The sequence below is a fragment of the Phaseolus vulgaris genome, chromosome 4 (genome assembly GCF_051622355.1).
Source record: "Phaseolus vulgaris cultivar YP4 chromosome 4, ASM5162235v1, whole genome shotgun sequence".
Taxonomy (NCBI): domain Eukaryota; kingdom Viridiplantae; phylum Streptophyta; class Magnoliopsida; order Fabales; family Fabaceae; genus Phaseolus; species Phaseolus vulgaris.
Genome location: NC_143501.1, coordinates 44,494,449 through 44,521,546, shown reverse-complemented (window position 1 = coordinate 44,521,546; position 27,098 = coordinate 44,494,449). Strand labels below are relative to the sequence as shown.

At 28.5% G+C, this 27,098-nt stretch overlaps 1 protein-coding gene and 1 non-coding gene across 2 annotated transcripts; one reads left to right on the top strand and one right to left on the bottom strand.

The window, feature by feature from the left end:
- The first annotated feature begins 8,577 nt into the window (after positions 1-8,577).
- TRNAG-GCC (transfer RNA glycine (anticodon GCC)) lies at positions 8,578-8,648 on the top strand. Its single transcript has one exon. It is a non-coding gene; the product is annotated as a tRNA-Gly (tRNA).
- A 641-nt stretch (positions 8,649-9,289) lies between these two features.
- On the bottom strand, positions 9,290-12,326 carry LOC137837728 (HIT-type Zinc finger family protein). Its single transcript, XM_068646833.2, has 5 exons — positions 11,928-12,326; positions 11,255-11,456; positions 10,958-11,026; positions 10,711-10,843; positions 9,290-10,573 (listed from the first exon to the last, which is right to left on the bottom strand). The coding sequence occupies exons 1-5, from the start codon at positions 12,166-12,168 to the stop codon at positions 9,953-9,955; spliced, it is 1,266 nt and encodes a 421-aa protein (XP_068502934.1). The 5' UTR covers positions 12,169-12,326; the 3' UTR covers positions 9,290-9,952.
- Between the last annotated feature and the right edge of the window lie 14,772 nt (positions 12,327-27,098).

Here is a 27,098-nt window from a genome sequence, read left to right as displayed (position 1 = left end):
ATTTAATGTTCTTTATTATTTGTTTAAGGAGGAGCAAACGAGGACTACAATCTCTTCTTCACCTTTCAATTTTGTCTTCTTTTTTGGAATTTAAAATAAAACATTATGGCTGTCCCTTTGTAAACCAACATAACATTTAATCATTTTCTTAGCCTTAATTACTTAGCCTAATCACCTCCTAAGCTAACAAATTTAGCTTAACAATAATTATAGGTTCAAAATTTTATATGCTAATTGTTCTTTTATAATCAGATTTGAAATGTTTCAAGATAAAATATTTTTTATAAAACGTTTTAAATATTTAAAAAGTTATGAATTTGATTTTTTTTTCAATTTTTTTTATATTTTTTATTCGATTTTTATTTTGGTAACATGTCAACTTATTGAAACATAAAATTTTCGACTTATATCATTGTAAGTTCTTTTAAAGCTAAAACTGATTATTATTATTTTTTATTATAATCACCAAAGTTGTTTTTGACTGATATAAGTTAATATTATCTCTTTACTAATATTAGTTAAAAATTATTCTTATTAAAATTAATAATGTTTTTAACTAATATTAAATATGATATTTTTCTTTTAATGTCAATTATATTTTTTTTTATACAAGGTCAAATTAGAATTTAGATTAGGTTACTTCTCCACCAACATTAGTTCAGTTTTTTTTATGAATATTGTTAAAATTATTCTTTAAAGATGTTTACTACAATTATTTATTAATATTAGTAAAATAAATTTTTAGTTTAGATAAATCATAATTTTTTATGTTTAGTTAAAATTATTTATCTATTTATATAAATTAAAATGACTTTTTAATTGATGTTTGATAAAATTTTCTTAACCAATCAGAAGAAAAACATAAAATAAAAATCAATTTACCAATTTTAGAAAAAAAAATAATTAGTTGTTATAGTGACTAAATTAGAGATCATTTTAACAACTAATTATTTTTTATCTCTAAAAACTAACAATTAATTTTTATTTTATGATTTCTTGATAAGGAATATCACGAAAGATATTTTTAATCTTCATTACTCTAACTGTTGTGTTTATATTTTTATTAAATTTAAAACATATATAATTTATAATGTTATTATTTATTGTTATTTTTATGAATAATTAATTAAAATGTATATATTATAAAAATAATATTTTAAAAAATATATAGTCATTATTTTTTTAAATTATTTAGTTAAATAAAAAAATATTTAATTGTTTATTTTTTAAAATACATCTCAACTTAAATAGAGTCATCCCAATAGAAATAAAGTGCTACAATGTACTTAAGTATAGAAGAACATATTTAAGCGTAAATTAAAATAACACTATTTTTAATACTAAAACTACCCATTAAATTGACATCAACAATTTTAATTTTGTACTTAAAATAAACTTAAGGTCTCTTCTCAAATACACGAGTGAAGCAAGTCATTGTTCAAACTTTGAAGATCTGTGATACATTGGTCAAAGTCTTACAAAAACATGGTCAAATTCAACCTAAGTACCTTAAACACTAATTCGTTGAATGAAATAAAATAAAAATGAAAATATTTATTTTCAAATATCTTTATACGTATGCATGTATAAAGTCATTCACAGATAATCATAATAAAAAATTTAGTAGCAACGTAATATCCCTTCTGCAAATTTTATTTAAAGTTTACACTAACTATGATTGATACAAAACAAAATTTGTCATTTAAACTGATTCAATTGTTTAAACCTAGAACTAATATTATTATACTCTACTCACATCCAATAGTTTATAATTGAGATATTTAATAAATTTTCATCTTACTTTCACTAATAGAACATTTTATGACGGTTAAAACATATATTTTTATGATGATTTTAGACCCGTTATAAATGCAGGCAACATAGAAAGTCTTTATTTTGTATGTCATATTTAAAAGTCATCATAGAAAATTCATTTTCTATGACTAATTTATTTTTAACCATCATAGAAAATAACACATTTTATGACGATTATGACACATATTGTTTTAACCATCATAAAATATGTTATTTTTTATGATTGATAATATTTTACCCGTCATAGAATGAATTGTTTTTTTTTAATTATTTTGTGATATATTCATTTTCATACATGCATAATGTACCCTGCATAATAACCACAATTCTCAAGAAAATATTTTTAAAATAAAATCTCAACGATCTAGCATATAAATAATGATATACTTAACTAAAAGTTAATATGTTGAAATTCATACAAAATTGTTAACTAGTTCTAAAATTATCTTTTAGAGTAAATACTTAAAAGTGAATATGTTGAAATTCATACAAAATATTTAACTAGTTCTAACATGAGAATTTACAGTACTTAAAAGAAATGATGCCCACTGCTCTCAAACCTCTTGTAGCACTTCCAACTCAATGGAAATGGATCATTGAATATCTACATAATCAAATATTGAAGATGAAATTAACATTTAACACATTTAACATATTTGAGTTAATTGTATATTAACTCCTTCCACGAGTCTTTAATGTTAGCAGATATAATTTTATGTCGCACTCATAGTTTCCCGGTTGATATGAGCACTACAAGTTAAATACAAATAAAATAATATAATAATTTATACATTGCAATTTCATACTAGTAAGATGAATGACTTACATTTTGTGCAATGAATTGTAGCTTCTTTTTAGCAATATGTGGAAGTCCTTGCAACCTTAAATGAGCTTCCATAGCTCTCCAAATCTTCAACCAACGGGCTCAAATAAACATCAATGTCATTTCTCGGTTGTCTTGGACCAGAGATCATCAAAGATAACATCACATATTTGCGCTTCATGCACAACCATGGTGGTAAGTTATAAATCACTAACAACACAGACCATGAACTATGTTTACTGCTCAAGTTACCATATGGATTCATTCTATCTGTTGCAAGTCCAAGCCTAATGTTTCTTGGATCATTGGCAAAATTTGGGAACATGGAATCAATTTTCTTCCATTGCAAACCATCTGCCAAATGCCTCAAATTACCATCCTTTTTACGTTCATCTGCATGCCATCTAACAAGTTTTGCATCATTCGCATTACTGAATAATATTTTCAACCTTGGAACTATAGGAAGATACCACAACACTTTCGCAAGAGGACCCTTCTTAACATTATGTTCAAAATCATCATATTTCTTCTTGTATCGTGATATCCCACAATGTGGACATTGATGTAACTTATCAAATTCCTTCCTGTACAACACACATTCATTGGGACATGCATGGATTTTTTCAAATTTCATACCCATTTGACACAATATCTTCTTCGCATCATAATTACGTGTTGGCAACATATTATCTTCAGGAAACATCTCACTTAACAACTCAAGCAATTTTGTGAAACTTTTATCTATCCACCCATTTCTTGCCTTCACAGTAAATAATTTTAATACCGCCGACAATCGAGTGAACTTAGTGCATCCTGGATATAAAGGTTTTTCAGCATCAATACACAAATTTTCATACACATGTGCATGTTGGAAGGCATCATGTCCTACATCACGGATCATTTCCTCTAGTTGATCATTCATCTCTAAATCAACTTCTTGTGCTTCAACTTCAGATATGTGTACACTTGGTATGTCTACTAATTCACCATGCCATATCCACTTTGTGTACCTATATCAAAATTTGTAACCTATATCAAATGCATATCATATTTTATTGTTCTAACTCCTTCGTTTTTGTTTCTTTTTATCACTTTCCTTCGTTTTTGTGATCTCTCCTCCACCCTTTTCTTAATGCCAAATAACAATGATAATATTATGATCACAAACCACTTTACAGGACAAATTCTAATTGCCTTTAAACTTTGTTTGTTAAAAAATTAAAACCAATACAGAATATACCCAAATTAAATATAATATAATATTTAGATATTAGACTTTCAAGTTATATATATATATATATATATATATATATATTTAAAGATTATATTGTAATTGACTAAATAAAAGATAGTAATATTATTAATAAAAAAAAAATTGTGGGTGGGCAATGAAATAATTAAATAAAAAAAAATGTATTTCTTATTTATATAAAATCATTTTAAATTCTAGAAAATTTTCAAATGCTCAAAATCTCATCATTTAGGTTTTTAAGTTATTACTATTGATACATTAAAAAAAATTGTGAAAAATTATTTTATCTCAAAGTTGTTTGGAATAGACAAAAGCAAAAAGTGAAAAAAGTGTAAAAGTAGAAAAGTAAATTCGTGAATCCATACATCTTTGAAAAAAAAAATCATCTCTGCGGACCATGCCTATTGCACCTTCGCGCTCCCCTATTCTCATCTTTGCGCACTCATGCTATTGCACACTCCTCTCGGCACTGCTTCCATTCACTCCTTCTCCTATATCTTCCATTCCATCCTCCTTTTCCCCAACTTCAAATTTATTACATACTAAAAGTTTCTACTAGAATAATATTTTTCAACTAAAAATACCTATTGAGCACAATGGAAGACACAAAAAGAAGAAATGGAACGAGATTTGCAGTGAAGAAATGAAAAGATACATGTTGAACGCAATGGAAGCACAAGCAGAAAAATTTTGACGACACAAACTCGCAAATTTCAGAGAGATGTGTAGACCTTCAATGTCTCTAACACTTTAGAAATCTATTTGAGACATCCACAAACAAAGCACACATGAGAAATTATGAGAAATTAGGGTGAAATTGAAATTAGGAAAAGAGAGAGATTATAGAACCTGAACTTACGTAGAGAGGCAAAGAGAGTAGGAAGATGTGAGCAAAAAAGCATAAGCATGAATATTTGTTGAATACGGAGATAATGTTAGTGGAGAAATGGAGAGATGAGCTAGTAAAAAGGTAAAACTCTAAAAAATTTACTATGAGAGGTGTCATAGTAAAAGATATAAAATATATTTATTATGATGATTCCTTTCACATATAAAATATATTTATTATGATGATTTTTTGATAAATAATATAATAAGTTCTTTTATAATTACCATTGTGTCACTACTTCACTTATTATGACAGATAAAATATAACCATCATAATAAATTGTCAATAAATGTATTTTTTATTAGTATTTTGTTTGATTAAAGTCTTAATAAATTCTCTTTTTTTAAGTTTTGTTTTGATTAAAAATATTCATTTAATATCTTTTATTAGTAGGAGACAACTATTAAAAATATTCATTTAATAACTTTTACAGATTTAACATATGAATATCCACTGTTCACGTATACGAGCTTTTTTCTCTCTTTTTTCACTCTCTAGCTAATACCAATACCATGTATATAATTAGATAATATATATAAATTCTATTGACTTTTTCAATATTAATAAATAAGATACCACTTTTGAGTAAATCAATAATAATAAACTCATGTACTTGTAAGTTTTACGTCATACAAAGAATAGAAAGTACATAATTTTTATTAATTAGAATTTTTATTTTTAATTGTTAAATGACATAAGTGTTACTTTAATTTAAACTTTGTATCTTCCTTGTTTAATCCTCTAAAAGATTAAAATAATGATTAGTAATCATTCACTCCTCAACAAATCAATCTTATTCATAACTTTAACTTTTATTTACCACATTTAGTATATACATGTAATACTTTTATCAAAACATTGATATCCTCCTAATATTGAATATCCCACAATAATAACCTAAACAGTAATTAAAAAATCATTTATATTTTCTTAACATAAGTAATAATAATTTTTATCTCAATAGATAATTTTTTTTTAATTCTAATAAATTTTATTTTAAATAAAAAATAAATCATATTAGGAGATATTGACTTTCCTACCCAAATATGAAACGATAGAAAAGGCAAACAAATATTGGAATGAAGCTAATGAATAATATAATAAAATAAAAGACGACAAATAGATTTGGACATTGATGAAAAGTCAAGAGTAGTGCCAAATAATTACCTAAAAAAGCAGATTTAAGAGGTTAGAGAGCTTGATGGGTCACGTTGCCCCATGCAGTACAGAGACCACCGTTTGGGTGAATACCAATTTAGGGTTTCAAAAGGTTTTTTTCATTATTTGCAAAATTGTTTATGAATGAATATATAACGTTGATAAAACTCTCAGTCTTTTTTATTTTTGTTTATGAAATAGATTATGATGAATGTGTTTTATAATAATAAAATAACTACCAAAGCAAAGTTTTCTAATATTTTTAATTGAATAAATACCTATGGAGTCATAATGTAAACCATGTTTTTATTTATTTTTATTGAAAATGATAAATTCTTTGATGCAATGAGGTGAAATTTTTAATTTTTACAAGTAATGAGAAATAAATTAAACTTCAATAAAAAAAATAACATATACATATGAAATTTACTTATAAATAGTATTATGATACTAAGTTAGTAATTGAACAAAAGACTAATGAGTGAAAATGTAAGTAAGAGAATAAGTTAACATAAGTTTTATTTTTGTAGATGTGTTTTTATGTATACTCTTAATAGTTTTATCTTTAAGTTAATATTATGAGCACATTAAGTGGTCAAGTTTTACTTGGATCTTTGAGTGACCACTTGAACTTGAAGCTCTAATCTTGATTAGTTTGGAGTGTTGAGGTTTGTCTCTTTGTTTGGTATCCTTTAAAGGTGTTGTGAAAGAAAAAATAATAATTTTAGAAATGGAGTTTGAATGGAGCTAATGAAACACTTTTAGAAAGTTCTTTTCACAAAACTTTACACATTAGTTAGGGGGTTATCTAATGGTTTGATAAACACATTTTTTTTAAAGGGTTAGCCAACCTGTAATACAAGTTTCAATAATAACAAAATTATTATACTCGTTTATTTTAAATTGGATTATTTATAATTATCTAATGTTAAATGTTAATGTAAAAAGTTTTATTAAGACAAACATATAAAAGTATTATTATTATCGTTTTTAACTTAAAAAGAGTACATAAAGTTTTTCTAAATTGCTTAAATACACAATTTCTCTCAAAGTTTAGTACTCAGAATCTCTTTAGAATATTCACTTAAATCTCTCACAAGCACAAGTAATAAGATCTTTTTAAACAAAGGTCACATAGTCTCTTCAAGTTATACAACAATTCTACAAAAGAGTTGTTGCTTAAGTACAAAATTTATATATTACTTTTACATATTCTACTTCATAATAAAAAAAATTACAATGAAAATTTTTCTCTATCTAAGTTATTTAGGATTATTATAATTACAATACTTGAAGGTTTTTACACATTAATCTTTTTCAAATGAGACTTGTTTATATAATATATATAATATCCTTATCCTTTATTGTATGGAAGTGTTTTTCTATATAGAGTACAAAAAGAACGGTTGAAGGTTGCGTGCTTATGAGTATCTTAGGTCAAAACTTTTATAGAGGTTTGTGACTTTCTACTAATATCTTTTATTTTGTAGTACGATGAGATGAATAAACTAAAATGAGCTTTTATGCATTGATAAATGATGGTTCTATAAAAAAAATAGATGATGTAATATGACAATGATGCATATTGTGTTGAAAACATATGAATTGCATCTATTTCACTAAGTATAGGTAATAATATGTTGTCCATGCTTTTACTAAACTTATCTGCTTTAATTTAGTGTCTAATGATACATGTGTCTAGTATTGTTTTATTCATCTAGCATTTATTTGTATCATGCACATATGATCTTTGACTTTCACTTCGTTACTTTAACTTATGTTTATTAAGTTTTCATGTAATTTTATCCTCTAATAAGACATGTCTACGTTGATAATGTATTTTATGAGAACAAGATATTGTTAAATCAGTGTATAATTAGCATAGTTATTCAAGATCTTTTTGTATTTTTTATTAACTTATCTATCCTTTTATTATAAAAAAAAAGTTTTTATATTATAGAAAAATTCTAAGGTAACCTTTATTCTTATCTTTTAATTAATAATATAATTATGCTATAACCATATATTTTAGATATTATTAATAAATCACAAATTATTATTATTATTATTATTATTATTATTATTATTATTATTATTATTATTATATATATGTGATAAATTTGTACTTTTCTCATCATACCTATTCTTATATGTTCAAATATTTTTTTCATGTATTGAAAATATATTTTTTTAGATGAGAAAGTAAACTTGAATGTTTAAAAAAAAGTATTTTACAAGTTGAAATATTTGAATGAAAATGAAAATATAATTGTTTTGGGCAAACACATGATGACATTTTTTATGCTAATAAAAAAAAATATAAATCATAATTATGACTACTAAACTCAAATAAGATGGCAAAGAAAAATTTATATTTTAATATAACTAGAATCACGTATCTTAATCTTTGTCAAAATGAAGAAAAAAAAAGTACAAAACCAACACTCCATCCTCTATAATTCAAACGTTATAATTGTAATGAAAACTGTAATTAAATAAACATATGAAAATATTTTATATTATGATTGCATGAAATATTTATTCTTTTTTATATCCTAACCTTCATTTTATATTATGATTGCATGAAATAGACGTTGCAGGTATAGATTAATTAACAAATACATATCGAAATATCAACAAGCACCAGTGGTCTAGTGGTAGAATAGTACCCTGCCACGGTACAGACCCGGGTTCGATTCCCGGCTGGTGCAAAAGTTTTTGTCCTTTTTCTTTTACAAATCTTTTATCCATTTACACATTGAAGAACATGAACCTTTTAGTACAACTCCAAGGGTTTTTTCCTATTAATTATCAAATAAAGTTTTATTGTCATTATGAAGCAAAATGGTGGTGTTACTCATTCTATTAATGCCTTTGGATTTTGAGGGTGAGGTAGTTCTTTTGCCAAGTCATGTGAGTGTGCTTGTTTTTGAGTTTGGGAATTCATGTAAATAAAAATTGGTAGGCTTGTTAGTTGTTAATTCAAAATGTTAAAATGGTTGACATCAATGAAGGATGAAAGTGATCACCATAAATTTAAAACTTATAATCTTTCTTGTGTGAAGGCTATTTTTTAATGCATCTTTAAACCATTTTTCTATAAACTAATCCAGACAAAAATTGATTTTAATTATAATCAATTACATAATAATCCCTTATATATAACCAATTGATAAAATAATTTAATTCAGAAGCTATTTCAATTACAACCTAAGAACATCTTCAATAAAGAAGCTTTAATAAACTCATTATTATCAGGTTCAAGAAGCAAAAGCCTTACACTCATTATTACACACTCTACTATTCGTTAAATTTGATTGAAAACTACAAAATTATACATAAGATTCATTAATTAAGAAATAACACAACAAAATTGTGGTTTCTGTTAAATTTGAAATAACACAACAAAATATATTACAAAGTGTGTGCAAAGTACAATGCACAGTAATCATATGGATTGCTGTCCTTTACTAGGTTTCTGAGATGCATGTACAAATTCTGGTTGGCAGAAATCATATGGATAATCAGGATAAACGAGTATCATTTTGTCATTTGAAAGAGGAAACACAGACTGGAAAAAATATCTATTCATTTGAAATCAATTCCTCCACAAAAGTATGTCAACAAACAAAAATGATAGCCAATACCAAAATTTGCCCTCAAGTGATCAGAAAAACAACCAATACCCACGGCTTTTGTGGTGTGTCTGAATCCTCGTTGCAGAAGAGCACCTTGATCTTCACAGAAAGAATTTACGGAGTCATTGCTGAATCCAAACTGAAAATTACTGTCACTCCTTATGCTGAACAATTATCACAAAAAGTAGCAATCTTAAATCTCTGCCATGCCCAATATGAAGGAATGTTTGAGCTTCTCAATTATGTCCACACAACTGGAAACTCGGCTTCAAACCCATTATTGGAAGAAATGGACCTCATCCTCAACAAAACTGGTGCAGTGAATGTTTTCTCTTTTTCTCTCCAATTATTCAGCAGAAGTGAATTATAGTTACCAATTATTCTGGGATTTCCCCTTCCTCCAATTCATTTGGAGGAGGGAATAATTCACTAGCACCAATTATATCTATTTTATTTTCTGTTTTATTCGCAAATTCACTATCAAAATCAAAAAGATCATTAGGATTTGTTTGATCCAGAATGTCGGTATAGAAATCCATCAAATCTTGATCGAAGTCAAATACCATGTCATCAGATAAGTTTATATTATTGGTTTCTGTCAAAGAATGTGGAAGATCACCCCCAGTGTCTCCTTCAAACAGAGACTTATCAGTGGAATCATTTGGTGCTATCTCAGAACTCCTATTTTGGGTCATCACTTCATGTAATAAATTTGATTCCACTTGCTTCATGATATCAAAAACCTGAGGATCTACAGAGTTGCTGTCATCTTTTATCACCTCCTCCCTAAATGATAACCCTTGCGGGATTTGGTTTTCTTCACTGTCTTTCTGTGGTGATTTATTCTTTCTTGTATTGACATCCGTAATAACTTCAAAATTGATTGTGTGAGTCGGCAAGAAAACAAAAACAACGGGAAACTCCAAAAGGAATATATCTGCTAATTGCTTTCTGATTGGCAGTTTAATATCTATCTCCTTGAAAGGTGATTTGGGACCCTGTATTTGCATGAACAAGATAGAATTAATGAGTAAAACAAAACCATTTCTTGATTGTTCGGTCAATGCACTCATACAAGCCTGCAAGATCCGTAGTATACTGAATTTCAACAGTAGAAAAAGGCAAAGAAAACCACCTTCGGGTATTTACGAATGAAAAGCCTTAGACAATCCAGCTGAACTTCACAAAATGGCCTTAGCTGATTATTCCAAGGACCAGGTTTAAGGTGCTTCTCTAGAACGGAGTAGAAGCTTGTATTTTCATCAACTCTAGAAAACATTAGCACAGTATCCTTTCAATATTCTATGGACTTCAAGCATGCAGCAGGAAGGAAAAGTACAGTATTTGTATTATAAATCAAAGGTACCATCAATGTTACTCACCCATGGTCATGTAAAACAATATCTGTTGAGTGAAAACGCCATTCAATTGTCCATGATATAAACTTCTTCCTGAAAGCATTGTATGAAACAAAAGTTACCACCTTCACAATCTAAAATGAAACATTAAATAATCTAGATATCCCTCTGACATTGTGTTAGAATAAAAAAAACCTAATAATCAGATCACATCCACTTGGTATGCTACAGATCACATCCGGTATACACCAAAAGATAAAAAATTAAACAAGGAAACATTAATGAAACTAAAGCTAGTTATAATAAAACGATGAAAAATACCTTTGATCATATCTAGACTGATTTTTCTCTCTTTTCGACATTCCACGAGGTAGAAACATCAGTTTGGTTTTCCTGCTCACAGCAGCACCCTTTAGGCTTTTAAGTTGATGGGGTAACTTGAAATATGAATGAATGCCTAATTTAGATCTCATTCTCTGAGCAGATTCAGCCACCCTCTTCACCTCCTCCAGCAAATTATAATCTAACCAAAGGACATCACAAAGTACACAAACACATTAGCCATACGGATTTTTAGAAGAATCCACCAACAAAGTATAGTGTACCCATTAATCAAAATCCATACCAGACACAAAATGTCAAATCCAAAAGTGTAAAAAAAAAAATTGCACATACAAATACCCAAAAGAAATCAATAATAACAACAGTAAAATTCATGAATAACTGAAAAAGGACTCGTACAGTCTACTATTAAAATAATACAAAAGACGTAATTTTTACCAAATGTAATTAAAGGGTACTTCAACTAATTTTCTATTAAGCAAACAATGTGTTTTCTCACTCAAACTAACATGGCATGGCACAAACAACGCTTAGGTGACTCGAAGAACATTAAGGAGTAAAACAATATTATTGTGCTTATGCAATCAAGTTGAGAAAAAAAAAAAGGTTATCAACATTCAAGACAGACTACGAGGTTTCAGAAACAAAGTACCTGATAAAAGGATATCATCATCGAACTTCGAAAGAGGAACAAACAGAGTCTGGTTCCTCTTCCCGCTGCACCCAGTTCGCTCTTTGTGAGATTTCACGCAAGGAAGACTGCACGAGTGTAAGGAGCAACCGGGGCACGTGTATTTCCATGGGTTCGATTTGCACTCTTCACACAATGTTGGTCCTTTCGAGGGTTTTTGAATTGTAGCTTGTCCTTCGGTTTGTGACACAGAAGAAGACATGTTTGGGATTCCAATGAGAGCTTTGCTTCAAAAGCTCGTCACGGACGGTTAGAGCACGTCGTCGCCGAACGGTAAGGGTCGAACGGCGCGGCTAGGGCACACGATGGAAAGAAACAAAGAGTGGTTTTGTATGAAGGAGGAAGACGAAACTGAAGACTACTAAATAGTAATTTTTTAAAATATTTTATAAATTTTAAAATATTAAATTTTTTTATTTAATTAGTAACTAAATAAATAAATTGTAAGTCTATATCTATCATCTATCACTCTTAAAAATGAGAATTTTTTTTATAAATTATTTATTTATAATTACTTTTTTAACATTAATAGTATTTTTTATTATCGTAATTACAATAGTGAAAAATATGAGTACACATACACTAATGTTTTTAAAAGAATAAAAAAGAGAAATAATAATGATTAAATAATAAAAAAATGTTAGTCACTTAGAAGAAGGTGATTTTTCTTTTCTTATAAGTTAATAAGCACATGTTTTCGTTATACCATTTTATGTGTGACTATTTAATAAATACTATATGTAATCATTTGCCCTATCATTTTGATTATTTAAATTTTTTTTCTTATTATTATTATTAAGAAATATATGATTGCAAATATTTCATGTATATAAAGTATTTATTTTTATTTGTATTTGTATTCTAAAATTATGTGTTTTAAATTTAAATTATAATTAGTTATAGGAACATGTTTTGTGTGTATATAATGATAGTTTATTATCATTAATGGCTGGCAGCTCAAACACACTTCATCCCTGAACAGCTGAAGTTCATTTATTTGGTCATTGTCATTATTTATTTGTAGCTTATTTTCAAGTATTGGTCTCTTTGTTATTGAAAACAAAAGTTAGTTTCAAATCCTTGAAATTGATTTTCAATAAGCAATTATTCAAATGCAATTAACCTTAATCTCCAATATTTTTCTAATGGATGAATGATAACCCTAATTTATGTGATGTTATGTTATTAGGAATAAAATCACATTATAAAATACCACACTATATAATTGAAGTATAATTTTTATCTTATAAAATAATTTTGTCAGATTAAATTGGTCATGAAAAATAATTTAAAGTATAGAAATAAAATGAAAATAAATATTTGTTTTGTTATGGTACGTGAATCATTCAAAATATATCTTAATTGAATTTTTTGAGTAATTATATTAATGGATTCATATAAATCATTATAAATATCTAATGTCATAAACGATATATTTATTTATCAACTTAAAAGTATATTGGAGATCTCAATTAATTATTGTTCTACCATAAATCGGAAGTTTGAGTGGTCGGTTACCACAAACGGCTTAACGGTCTTTCGATGAAAAGCAATAGTCACGTTAGATCACAGGTTAAGAATGTTAATCCTAATTATGAGTTACAAAGCATAGTTAAATGTTCATTGGGCCTACCTTAATCCTTCTAACAGAATGAGACTCACAGTATAAATAAGAGGGGACCCTTATAGTGAAAGGTAATGGTTGTTTGAACTCTAAACTAAACCAATTGAGTTTACCTCGTCTAACTTGAGTAACAAAGTATCATTGCAGGTATAAAACCCTTTCAGACTTACAAGAAAGATGGTCGGACTAGAGAAGAGAGGAACAACTCGATAGAAAATATTCGGTCTCGAAATAGTTGTAAGAATAATTATGATTAAGATTATATTATAATATAAAAGTGAATAATTCTTTTACCAACTGCTTTATAAAATTGATTTAGATATAAATTCACTTAATCAAATAACAATAAATGTTTAATTCTATATAAACAATTTTAAAAAATAAATATATAAATAGAGAAAAAGAAGAGAGAGGAAGGAATAAGTTGAAAAACAATGATCTCCAAAAGATTAAATTGAAAAAAATAACAAATTGGCTCTCATAGAAAATAAAAACATGAAAATAGGAATAACAACGTCAACTTTCTCACTCTTTTAAACATGAATAAAGTGAGAAAAAAAAAACTCTAGAAGAGATATTTCATGATTATGAAGTGTGATTTTTTATTTTTTTTTATAGTATCAGTCATTCAGAATATATTTTAAACAAAATTTTGGGGTAATTATATTATTGGATTCTTATGAATCACTCTCATAAATATCTAACTTCACAAACAAAATATTTATTTGTCTCACTAAACATATATTGAAAATTTTAATTAATTAAAATAAGATTATATTATAATATATGTAGAATCTAATAATTTCTTTACAAAATATTTTGTTTTAAAGCTTTCATGTTAGACATCACTATGCAATTTGACATCTCAGCTAGGCTGACACCCCCAAGTAACAACAATCATCTTCCATCACATAAAAAAAAATTATAAAATACAAAAAAAATATGGGGGATTACACCAAAACTCATATGTTAACAAAAATGATATATAGGTAAACTATACTTATTTATAAAGAACTCTAAGAATAGACTACATGGAAGCCTATTATACCAATGAAATGAATCGGTAAGAATGAATTCTAAGTTAGCCAACTTATCCGCACACGCATTCCCTTCACGAAAAATATAAGTAACCCAAAATCTTATTTTTCCATAGTAATTAAGACAAGTGTTCCACCGATTACTAAGCATCCATTGAACTTTAGTCCTAGCAGTAAATGCGCCACTAACCAAAGCAGAATCACATTCAAGTCATAGATTAGTAAGACACATCTTTTGAGCTTCCTCCATAGCATATATAACTCCATAACATATAATACTCAGCAACCAAAGCAATCTGAACTTTAATAAACGCAGAAAAATCACCAATAAAGTCCCACATACTCCCACTCCCATGAAAAATACCTCCACAAGTAGCAAGACTAGGATAACCCTTAGTTGCACCATCAGTGTTAATTTTAATCCAGTCTGGTGAAGGAAACTCCCATCTAACAGGAAGAGGACGAACAAATTTACCATTATGAGTATTAATACCAAAAAACTTAATCACGTTGAAATCCAACATATCATTTTTCATTGAAACTTTAGACAAATTTCCCATTAGACACGTGAGATCTTTAATGACCGAAAGAGCCCGAGAAACATCAATCTTATCTTGAAATCTAGCATAATTCCTCATATGCCATATCATCCAAATAGAAAAAGTGATTACAACAAGCTTAATCAATTTAACCAAAAGACTACCATCAATCTTAATTAAAGAAAGAAGATCATCCTTATTAGAGAAATGAGAATTAATAAAAATATGTTGAACCCAGCTCCAAATATGTAAAGTAGTAGAACATTCGAAAAAGAAATGTTGAATAGATTCTTCATGTTTTCCTCAAAGCAAACACATAGAACATATATGCAAACCTCTATTCTAAATATGTTGATTTATAGGAAGTCGTCCACGAAAAGCTTTCCAGAGTACTAGAGTTTTGGAATGAGGAATATATGAAGACCAAATGTTTTTACCCTAACCAAAGGGAACTCCTGAATCCAAGAAAAAAGTCCTAGTTGATTAAGAGTGAAACATCCATACTCATATAGAATTCAATTAGGAATATCTTGTTCCTCCTTAACCATGATATGATTAAAAAAATTAGGCATGTGTTGTAAAGACAAGGGAATATTCCAATCACAATCTATCCAAAACTGAGACTGTATCAAAAATCTTAACACCATCAGATAACCCTGCAATATTTGTTAAAGAAGTAGTAGAACACCATTTATCATTCTAGAAATTAATAAAAGTACCTGTACCAACAATCTAAGTAGTATAATCAAGTATAGTAGTATAAAACTGCTTACTTTCATACCAAAGGGATGAGGTCTTGATAAGTGTCTAATTTCAGTAATATTTCATATTAAAATATAGGCACTTATGAGGATTTATTGCTAATTTACATATAAAATAATTCCTAATTTATGAATTTATACATTTTTATATTTTTATGAGCTTTATTTGAATAAGAGCATTTTATTCCCAAATTTGGTGTTAATTGCAAATTTTTAGGGACGATTGAAGATTTGGAGTAAAGGAGAATAATTGAAGTAAAAAGAGAAAGTTGGAAGGTCCCAAAATGGAAAAAGATGCAAAGAAAGATTGGGCATTTTTTATGTTTTATCACTTAGCCCATTAGCGCGACACAACAAGTCACCTAACCCTAGAAAAGAAAAGTAGGATAAATAGGGGGCTAGAGGTTCAACCCTAGTGTGCCAAATTGAGAGAAAAACACCATAGAGTGAATTGTAACCCAATTGGGAGAATGGAAGGTGCTAGAAGTATGCGTGGCTAATTCTACCCTTTGGAATTGAGAGTAATCTGCTCGAACTCTTATGTATTGAGGTGATATCTTATATATTAATATTCAGTAGTTCTTGATTGATTATTGGTATTGTTGTTTTACTTTTAACTTTCCGTGACAAATTGAGAATCTTAAATCTGACCTAGAGGTATTTGTAGAGTTCGGACCTAAACAACAATACTTAACATACATATTACACATATTTGAGTTGAGTGTTAGGGATAGATTTGAAATGTTAATTGCCATTAACGTCTGAGTGTAACTCTAATTTGTTTTTATAAATATGCGAGGGATCGATGTTTAGGAAACATTCTTAAGGATTCTATATACGAGGGATCGATATAAATGAATTTTCTACTGGCATCAATTTCAATCAAAGAACTTAATATTAACATGCTAATCAATATTTTTCCAATTGAAGCAACTAATTCTTTGTTTGTTTTCTTATTGATCAGTGCCAACATAATCAACTCAAAACTCTTTTTATTGTTTTAGTGTTATATTTAGCGAATATTGTACTCGATAGTTCACTGTTGCTTGTGGGATCGATATCCGTCCTTGTTGGCAATGATGATCAATAAGAAACACAAACAAAGAATTAGAAGAATTAGTTGCTTCAATTGGAAAAATAAGGATTATGTTTCATCTTTCTTACTCTCATGTATTTTGATTAGCATGTCAATATTAAGTTCTTTGATTGAAATTGATGTCGTATAAAAATCATTTATATTGATTACTCACATATAAAAATAATTTATATTGATTACTCGCATATAAATCCTTAAGAATGTCTCCTAACTATCGATCCCTCGCATAATTTCAAGTCTATTCTTAGCACTCAAATATGTTCATTATTGTTGTTTAGGTCCAAACCCTAAAAATACCTCCCGGTCAGATTTAGGATTCTCAATTTGTCACAAAAAGTTAAAAGTAAAACAACAATACTGATGACTTTTTACGGCAAGTGCACCGCGTTTGTCAGAAGTAATAATTGTCCCTAAGGACGGATATCGATCCCACAAAGAACAGTGAATCATCGAGTACAATATTCGCTAAATATAACAACAGAACAATAAAAAAGAGTGTGAAGTGATTATGTTGGCACTGATCAATAAGAAAACAAACAAAGAATTAGTTGCTTCAATTGGAAAAATTGGAATTAAGTTTCATCTCTCTCACTCTCATGTATTTTGATTAGCATGTTAATATTAAGTTCTTTAATTGAAATTGATGCCCGTATAAAAATCGTTTATATCAATTCCTCGCATATAAAATCCTTAAGAATGTTCCCTAACTATCGATCCCTCGCATACTTACTTATAAGAACAACTTAGAACGAAGCTCAGACGTTTAATAGCAATTAACATTTCAAGTCTATTCCTAGCACTCAAATATCTTAAGTATTGTTGTTTAGGTCCGAACCCTAAAAATACCTCCCGGTCAGATTTAAGATTCTCAATTTGTCACGGAGAATTAAAAGTAAAACAACAATACCAATAATCAATCAAGAACTGAATATTAATATATAAAATATCACCTCAATACATAAGAGTTTGAGCAGATTACTCCCAATCCCAAAGGGTAGAATTAGTCACGCATACTTCTATCACCTTCCATTCTCCCAATTGGGTTACAATTCACTCTATGGTGTTTTCCTCTCAATCTGGCACACTAAGGTTGAGCCTCTAGCCCTCTATTTATCCTAGTTTTCTAGGGTTAGGTTGTTTATTGTGTCGCGCTAATGGGCTAAATGATAAAACATAAAAAGGCCCAATATTTCTTTGCATCTTTTTCCATTCATTCTGGGACCTTCTATCTTTATCTTTTTGGCTCAAATCATTCATCTTTAATCCAAATCTCCAATCTTCCTTATAAATCTGCAATTAACACCAAATTTGGAATAAAATACTCTTATTCAAATAAAGATCATAAAAAATGTGATGTAAAAAGGTATAAATTCATAAATTAGGGATTATTTTATATGTAAATTAACAATAAATCCTCATAAGTGCCTATATTTTAATATGAAATATTACTGAAATTAGACACTTATCAAATACCAATAATTAATCAAAAACTGGATATTAATATATAAGATATCACCTCAATACATAAGAGTTCAAGCAGATTACTCTCAATCCCAAATGGTAGAATTAACCACGCATACTTCTAGCACTTCTTCCATTCTCCCAATTGGGTTACAATTCACTCTATGGTGTTTTACTCTCAATCTGACACACTAGGGTTGAACCTCTAGCCCCCTATTTAACCTAATTTTCTAGGGTTAGGTTGCTTTCTGTGTCGCGCTATTAGGCTAAGTGATAAAACATAGAAAAGATCCAATCTTTCTTTGCATTTTTTTTTCATTATGGAACCTTCCAGCTTTCTCTTTTTAGCTCAAATTATTCTCCTTTACTCCAAATCTTCAATCATCCCTAAAAATCTTCAATTAACACCAAATTTGGAGAATAAAATGCTCTTATTCAAATAAAGCTCATAAAAAATGTAAAAAGGTATAAATTATATAAATTAGGGATTATTCCTCATAAGTGTCTATATTTTAATATGAAATATTACTGAAATTAGACATTTATCATATCTATAAATCATTCTAAACTTGTATTTTTATTTAAGAACCCTGACTTTCAAGAGAAAAGACTATAACTAAACAAAGTTCCAAACAAGCTTAAGAATTTTCTAGCTTTACACAGGTTAAAATAAATATAAAATAATTTTCTTCATAATACATTTTTTATATTTTGTCGCTAATAATTATTTACCTAAAAATTACAAATGTATAATTATATGTGATAGTTTTATTTCAATAATTTTTTAAAACAAAAAAAAAATATTTTTAAAAAAATATTGTTTTTAAAAAAACAAAATATAAAAATTATTTTTCTTAATATATTAAAATTAAAATTATACGCGATTATCTTTTAATAAAAATATTAAATATATTTACTTAGTTTATAATATCTTTTTTAATAATTTATGCACTTAAAAATAATCTATTTGTTTTACGTAATATTTTACATTTTTGGATGATAAATTAATTATGATTAACATTAAAGATTTTAAAATCCAGTTAAAAATGTTAATTTTTAAAATATAAGAACAAAATTTTATAATAACTAAAATAAAACAAAAAAAATAATGGCACGAGTTTAAAATATATTTAGTTAGTTATTTGATATTAATGTTAAACTACAAACAGATAAAAAAATATTTTTTTATTACATACAATTTTAATATATTATAATTAGTAATATAAACCATATAGGAAATAAATGATAATCTCTAATTTTAAATTATTTTTAACAAAAATATATTAAAATAAGTTATTAAATGAAAAATAAAAAGGATATATATACACACACAATTAGCTTATTTATATTCATTAATAAATATATAATTTAATTTAAGTTATGTAATTATCTTAATTATATTGATTTTTTTAGTGTTAAAGTAACTGTAGTTAATAATAAGGGTTAAAAACAGATATAAAGCATCACATTTATAAGTAACAAATATTATAGATGTAACAACTATTTTATAAGAACTAAAAGCAAATGAAGTCATATTTGTATAATTAAACATAGACTGCATATATGTACGGATTAAAAATATATTTAAATTTATTATTATTACAAACTCTCACACTCACAACCTTGGATAACACACCTCCTACTTGTTCTCAAGAAATGTATTTAGTGATTCGATTTTTAGTTTGAGTGAATGGAAAAAAAATTCTTTCAAGAATTCAATCTCCTAAATAAATGCTGTAACATTAATCATTATTTATTGACTTAAGAATACTTTATATTGATTAATCATTATTTATTTAATTAAGAATACTTATATTGATTATTCATCATTTATTGACTTAAGAATACTCTATATTGATTAATTTTTATTTAGAATTTGTGACTAAAAACTCATCAAATCAATAAATTTTTTTATTTTTACCGAAGAATCTAAAAATGTAAAACTTTTTAAGAACAAACACGTGTTTCGCTGTATTGCACGTGTCTATTACATTTTGTTTTCAACAAATATAACACTTTATTCATAAACTACCTATTCATCCTATAATTCTTATATTTACACCCACTTATATATTATAAAAATCTTTTATCGGTAGTTGATATGAAATTTTCAATATTGTCGACACGTATCAACTCGTGCGTGATACTATATATTATGGATGGTCAAATAATAGGTAATCTGATTAGTCCAACAAACTCTTGCTAGGATATACTCTAAATTACTCTAATATCTGATATCATATTAAGAAGTGGACTTTAAGTTTAACTTAATCTTATAAAACCGGCTTATAAGATGAAGTTTGCACCCGCTTATATACTATGAAAACTCATTATCTCTAGTCCATATGAGATCTCCAACGTTAATCCCTCAAAATAACACATTTATTTCAGTACCGCTTACCCATAAATACAAACGAGAGATGAAGTTGAATTTACTATGTTTGATGTAGTTAATACGATTGTAGTGGTGATGCAGAACAACTTTGAGTGAATGATGAGGGCACCTATAACAACAAAGAGAGGCGAGCACTTTCAACATTATGATTGTGATTTGGGAAAACAGAGAAAACAAGAAAGTGTAGAAGAACCCTAAGAGAAAGAGAAAAATAGAGATTGTAGACGTGAAAAAGAAGAACTAAATAGAATATTATTATGTGTGTCTTTTGGTAATTATGGGGATCAAATATAAAGGAAAAGCAGTAAATGTGTGGGCCAAACATAAGGGTCGAAAAAGAGAAAGAATGTGCAAAGAGCAACAGGCCCAAACAAAAGTTTATCACCCCTCCTCAAGCTGGGAGTACATGTTTTTCATTACCAGCTTGGACTTAAGTTGAGTGAAAAGTAACTGGAGCAAGAGGCTTTGTGAAGATGTCGACAATTTGTAGTGAAGATGGTACAGGAAGTAACTTAAGAAGTCCAACAATGATCTTTTCTCTGACAATGTGGCATTCGATCTCAATGTGCTTGGTGCGTTCATGAAACACAAAGACTCTCCCAAGAAGATTGAAAAGCCAGTTATTGATTTTCTAGTTTCTGGGTAGGTTGCCCAATCAGAGTCATTATACCCAGAGTTTTATGGAGCTGTTGTGGTTGAAGAAAATGCTAGAATTGCTTTTGAGATACCTTAAGATGTGAAAGACATCCTGTTGATGAGCTTTAGTGGGAGAAGAAAGGAATTGACTGAGGTTGTTGACACTAAAAGCTATATCAGGTATTGTCTTTGTGAGATAGATAAATCTGCTGATCAATTTGCGATAGGTGGAAGATTTTGTCTTGGTTAGAGGAATGCCTTCAAAAGATATTAGTCGAGAGGAATGTGTCATGGGGGTTGGCATTGAAGCAAAATCTAACATCCCTATTTCATAGAGAAGATCCAAGACATATTTGCGTTGACTAATATGTAGACCACTACTGTTGTGGACAACTTCAAGGCCTCGAAAGTTTGTAAGATCACCAAGATTCTTTATCTTGAAGTGTTGATCCAGTAAAGCAGTGATGTTGTTAATCTCTATCACCAAGATTCTTTATCTTGAAGTGTTGATCCAGTAAAGCAGTGATGTTGTTAATCTCCTCGACGTGTTGCCAGTGAGTACAAGATCATCAACATAAATAAGGATAACAATTAGTTTATTGTTAACACGTTTAAGAAAAAAAAGGAGTGATCAACAGAAGATAATATATAATGATGAGAAAGAAGAAAAAAAGATAATTTAGCATACCATTGTCTGCCAATTTGGCGAAGTCCATAAAGAGACCTTTGAAGTTTGCAGAGATGTTGGGGTGTAGGAAGAGATAGACCAAGTGGTGGTTGCATGTAAACTTCTTCATGGGATCGCCATGTAAAAAGGTGTTACTAACATCTAATTGTTTTAAACTTCAGTTATTGACAGTAGCCACTGCGAGTAGAAGCCTTACGATTGTAAGTTTTGCTACAGGAGCAAAAGTGTCAAGGAAGTCAAGGCCCTCGAGTTGAGTGTACTCCTTGGCCACTAGACGTGTCTTGTAACGGTCAAGAGTGCCATCAGATTTATGTTTAATTTTATAGAGCCATTTACAACTGATGGATGTCTTTCTTGGTGGAAGAGGAGTAAGTTGCCATGTGTGATTGGCATTAAAGGCATCAAGCTCTTCTTTCATTGCTTGTGTCTAACAAGCATGTTTGTATGTCTCATTATAAGTTTGAGGCTCCCTGTGTTTAAAGACATAATTTTCTTTTAAAAACAGGTGATAATGCACTACAGGAAAGAAAAAATTGTATAGGATATTTAGTACTTATAGTGCTTGCATTGAGGAACTGAGTATGAACATCCTCCAAATATGTTGGTGGTCGAAGTTGCCTACTGGACTGTCTAGGTGGTGTAGTTGGAACATCATGAACAGGGGTGGAATCCTCATGTGTAGTGGGAGCATTGTCAAAAGAAATATCACAGTTTATATCATAATTTGTAGGCACGATTAAAGACAAATTGTTGGGAGCTTCACATGTATCATTTTTCAATATGTATGGAAAATGACTTTCATAAAAAGTTACATGTCTTGACATCTCAATACGAAGATACTTTAGATTTAGGAAAGTATATCCTTTTGTATGAGGAGGAAAACCAAGAAAAAATGCCTTGAATAGATCTATCATCTCATTTTTTTCTATGTGTAGTAAGGGTACTAGAATAGCAAAGGCATCCAAAAACACGTAAAATGGATAAATCACAAGGTATACCATACAATTTTTCATATGGAGCAATATTTTGCAGCAGTGGAGTAGGAGTACAATTAATAAGAAAAGTGACATGTTGAACAACAAAATCCCAACAAAGAAGAGGCCACTGAGCTTAAAAAATTAAAGCACAAGTTACATTTAGTAGATGTTGATGTTTCGTTCAACTATGTCATTTTGTTCAGGTGTTTCAACACATGTTGTTTGATGTATAATGCCTTTTGAAGAGAAAATATATTTCATAGCAAATTTTAGTCCATTATTCGTACGTATTATTTTAGCAGTAGTATGAAATTGGTTTTCAATATAAGCAATAAAATTAACAATGTGTTGTCTAACTTCAGATTTTGCATGTAAGAGATAAGTCAAAGTATAACGAGAGAAATCATCAACAATGGTTAAACAATATCTAAAACCTTGCATTGAAGTAATAGAATAAGGAACCCAAATGTTCATATGCACAAGATCAAACACAACTTTTAAAGTGCTTAAAGAAAAAGGAAGTTTCTTTTGTATGGCACAATTACAAATATCACATAAATGCAGTTTTCCAACAGAAATATATGAATATTGAGTTCTCAACACATGTAATCTTTCATAAAAAAATATGTCCCAGTTTATAATGCCACAAATTAAAGTCCTTAACAGTGTAATTCACAAAAGAAACAATATTATGTGTGGCAGAAGTACGAAAAATTGTAGAATTAAAAATGTACAAGCCAGCTTTGACAATCTTCTTTTGAGTTAGATTGTCCTGTAGGTAGAGGAGAAAATCAAATTGCAGTTAAGGTGTAATGAAAATTTGGAAACAGAGATTACAGTGAAAGAAAAGTGAGAAACATATAAGACATCTTTGAGATAAAATTTATTGTTAAAAATAATAGTTCTAGAACATTCAACATAGACATGATTACCATTGGAGAGACTAATGAGAATAGCTTTAATATTTTTATATGTAGTGAAAGCAGATAAAACAATGCATACATGATCAGTTGCTCCAAAATCAAGAATCCAAAAAATTTGCAATTTTATGTGAAGAATTAAAGAAGATATTACCTTTTGAAGATTGATCAATGGATTTGTGAGCTAAATCTGCTGAAAAGGATTCCACTTGGTTTATTTGGGCAAGATTAGCAACAATACCATTGTTGTTGTTTTGTTTAAACATATCAAATAAAATATGATATTGTTGTGCTGTAAAATGGTCATCCTTGTTTTCCTGCTCTTTTGAACAAGACTTGAAAAAAAATTCATCAGAAGTAATTACATTATTGGCTTGGTTGTTTTGACCACTGTTATAAAACTTATAACCAGGTGGATAACCGTGTTTCTCGTAGCAAGAATCAATGGTATGGTCGTTTCTGTTATAATAGGTGCACAATTTTCTATTGCCATTATTTTTTAAAGATCTACTCTCTTGATTAGGAAAACCATTTTTCTTAAAACAAGCACTTTCAGAGTGACCATATTTACCACATAAGGTACAAAGAGAAGAACTCACATGACTAGAGTTAACACTATTGACATTCATGACAGAATAACTGCTAGCTAATTGCATTTCTTGTTGAACCAAAAGGGAGAAATTTTTTGACCTAGAAGGCATAGGGTCCATAAGCAGAACATGGGATCAAATACTTTTATATTGATCATTCAAACCTTTAAGGAACTGCATAACTTGGTCCTCACATTTTCTTTGGAAAATAACAGGGGCATCAAAGCAAGTATCTTGGTGAACACAAATAGGATTAGGCTTAAAATTGTCTAATTCATCCCAAATGATCCTAAGTTTAGTAAAATAATTTGTACTAGGCAGGCTAACTAGAGTGATATTTAGCTGGACAGGGATGTGTACCAAGAACGAATTCAATTTTGTTATTCGTGCTCAACGCTGTCGGAATTGATAAACTCCATGAATGATAATTTGATGGTTCAAGAAGCAGCGAAACCAATGGAGTGGCTGGATTTTCACCAGGATGTATGTATAGATAGCTAGCCAATTGATTCGGTTGATATGTTTGAGTGGAAGTGGAAGAGGATGTGTTTCTTTCGTCTACCATAATTGTGAAAAAGAAAACAACAATGAGGATTCAACAAAACAAAAACTAACAAAAAGATTAAAAGAGACAAACAAGAATATCAGAGTTGCGCAACTGACTTATTCAAACAAAGAGCTCTGATACCATAATACGATTGTAGTGGTGATGAAGAACAACTCCAAGTGAATGATGAGGACACCTTTAACAACAAAGAGAGGCGAGCGCTTTAAACACTATGATTGTGATTTGGGAAAACAGAGAAAACAAGAAAGTGGAGAAGAACCCTAAGAGAAAGGAAAAAAACAAAGAGATTGTAGACGTGAAAAAGAAATTGAATAAAATATTATTACGTGTCTTTTGGTAATTACAATTATATATATATATATATAAAAAGAAAAAGCAATAAATGTGGAGGCTAAACATATGGACTGAAAAAGAGAAAAAGGGTGCAAAGAGGAAGAGGCCCAAACAAAACTTTATCAGTAGTGATACAGTTGTGGGATTCTCCAAACTATAATATAACAAGTGCAAATTGCAATGTAATAACTATTCATGTGATTTTGATTAAATTATATGCAAGTATGTTAATGTGTTGTTGGAGTTTTGTTTCTTATAATTTTGAAGGATTTAATATATGCATGGATTTTTGAAAAGGTTAGCCAAAATAATTCAATTATTCAACAAGAAATTCTTTTTATAATTAATAAAATTTCATAAAAATACATTTATATTTATAATTTTTTTTTAAATTCTTATTAACTGATCCCAATATCCTCATATCAGCCTTATATAAAGGAACCAATAAAATTAATCTTCATTTCTTAAATGAAACAGACCAACCACCCAACCTATATTTTGATCATGTTTTGGTTTAGGGTTTAAATTAAACCCTAATAAATGGAGGGGCATGAATTGACAACCCTAGAAGACTTCCATGATTCCTCCAATTTGAATTGGAAGGAGCGTTTCAGTTGTGGAGAAAATGACAGATTTGTCCTTTACCAAGGAACAAACAAAATATAACACTTGGGACAAAATGGGAACGTGAATCCATTTGTAGACATTAAGAAGAAAGCTCCCACAGTGTGACATGGTAAGAGACAAACAAGTGGTTTAGAATTCTGCATTATGAACCCTATTTTCTTCCTCCTTCTTCTCTGCATGTCTTTTTTAAATTTCAAAAACCCAATTCATAATTCACTCAAACAAATGCAACTTCCCTTTTGCTATCAGCCAAAACATGCACTGGGACATTTACTTCAATTTCACTTCATCATGAAAGAGAAACCAAACTTGTGTCTGTGAAAAACATAATACATTTTTTAATGCACAATGTTTTTCAAGTTTTCAGATTGAAAATCCATGTTTCTTTTCTCTTTAAACACAAACAACCTTTTCATGTTTCCATTATTGTCCACATATGCTGTCTTCTTTAAAAGTTCATCATCAAATCCACTAGTATCATCACATTCTCTCAATTCATTCAAATATTAATCACTTGTCGTTAATTAAGATCACATAATATTTTATCATTAAATTATAATTTTAATAATCAATTTAAGATTACATCATAAGTCATTTTTTTTATTAAGCTCTTTATTTGGCTTTTCATTTTCAGACTAACACTAAAACAAATCAATTTTAAAAACAAAAAATAATTAATTGTTATATTAACTAAATTAAAGGTCATTTTAAATACTATTTTTTTTAAATTAGTTTATATTATTGTTAAATAATTTATAAATTGATATTTAATTAGTTTTTGGTAGTTAAAACATTGTAGCTAATTAGATACCAAACTATTCAACAATAATATAAACTAATTTAGAAATAATTTTTTTTAGTTTTTAAAATATTTCTAATT

What these genes read in the sequence shown, in the direction of transcription:
- LOC137837728 (XM_068646833.2), bottom strand. Translation starts at nt 12,168, where the DNA reads ATGTCTTCTTCTGTGTCACAAACCGAAGGACAAGCTACAATTCAAAAA. An exon ending in CAGTCTAGATATGATCAAAG is followed by an intron (nt 11,027 to 11,254) that starts GTATTTTTCATC and finishes CAATGCTTTCAG; the next exon opens with GAAGAAGTTTATATCATGGA. An exon ending in ATTGTTTTACATGACCATGG is followed by an intron (nt 10,844 to 10,957) that starts GTGAGTAACATT and finishes AATGTTTTCTAG; the next exon opens with AGTTGATGAAAATACAAGCT.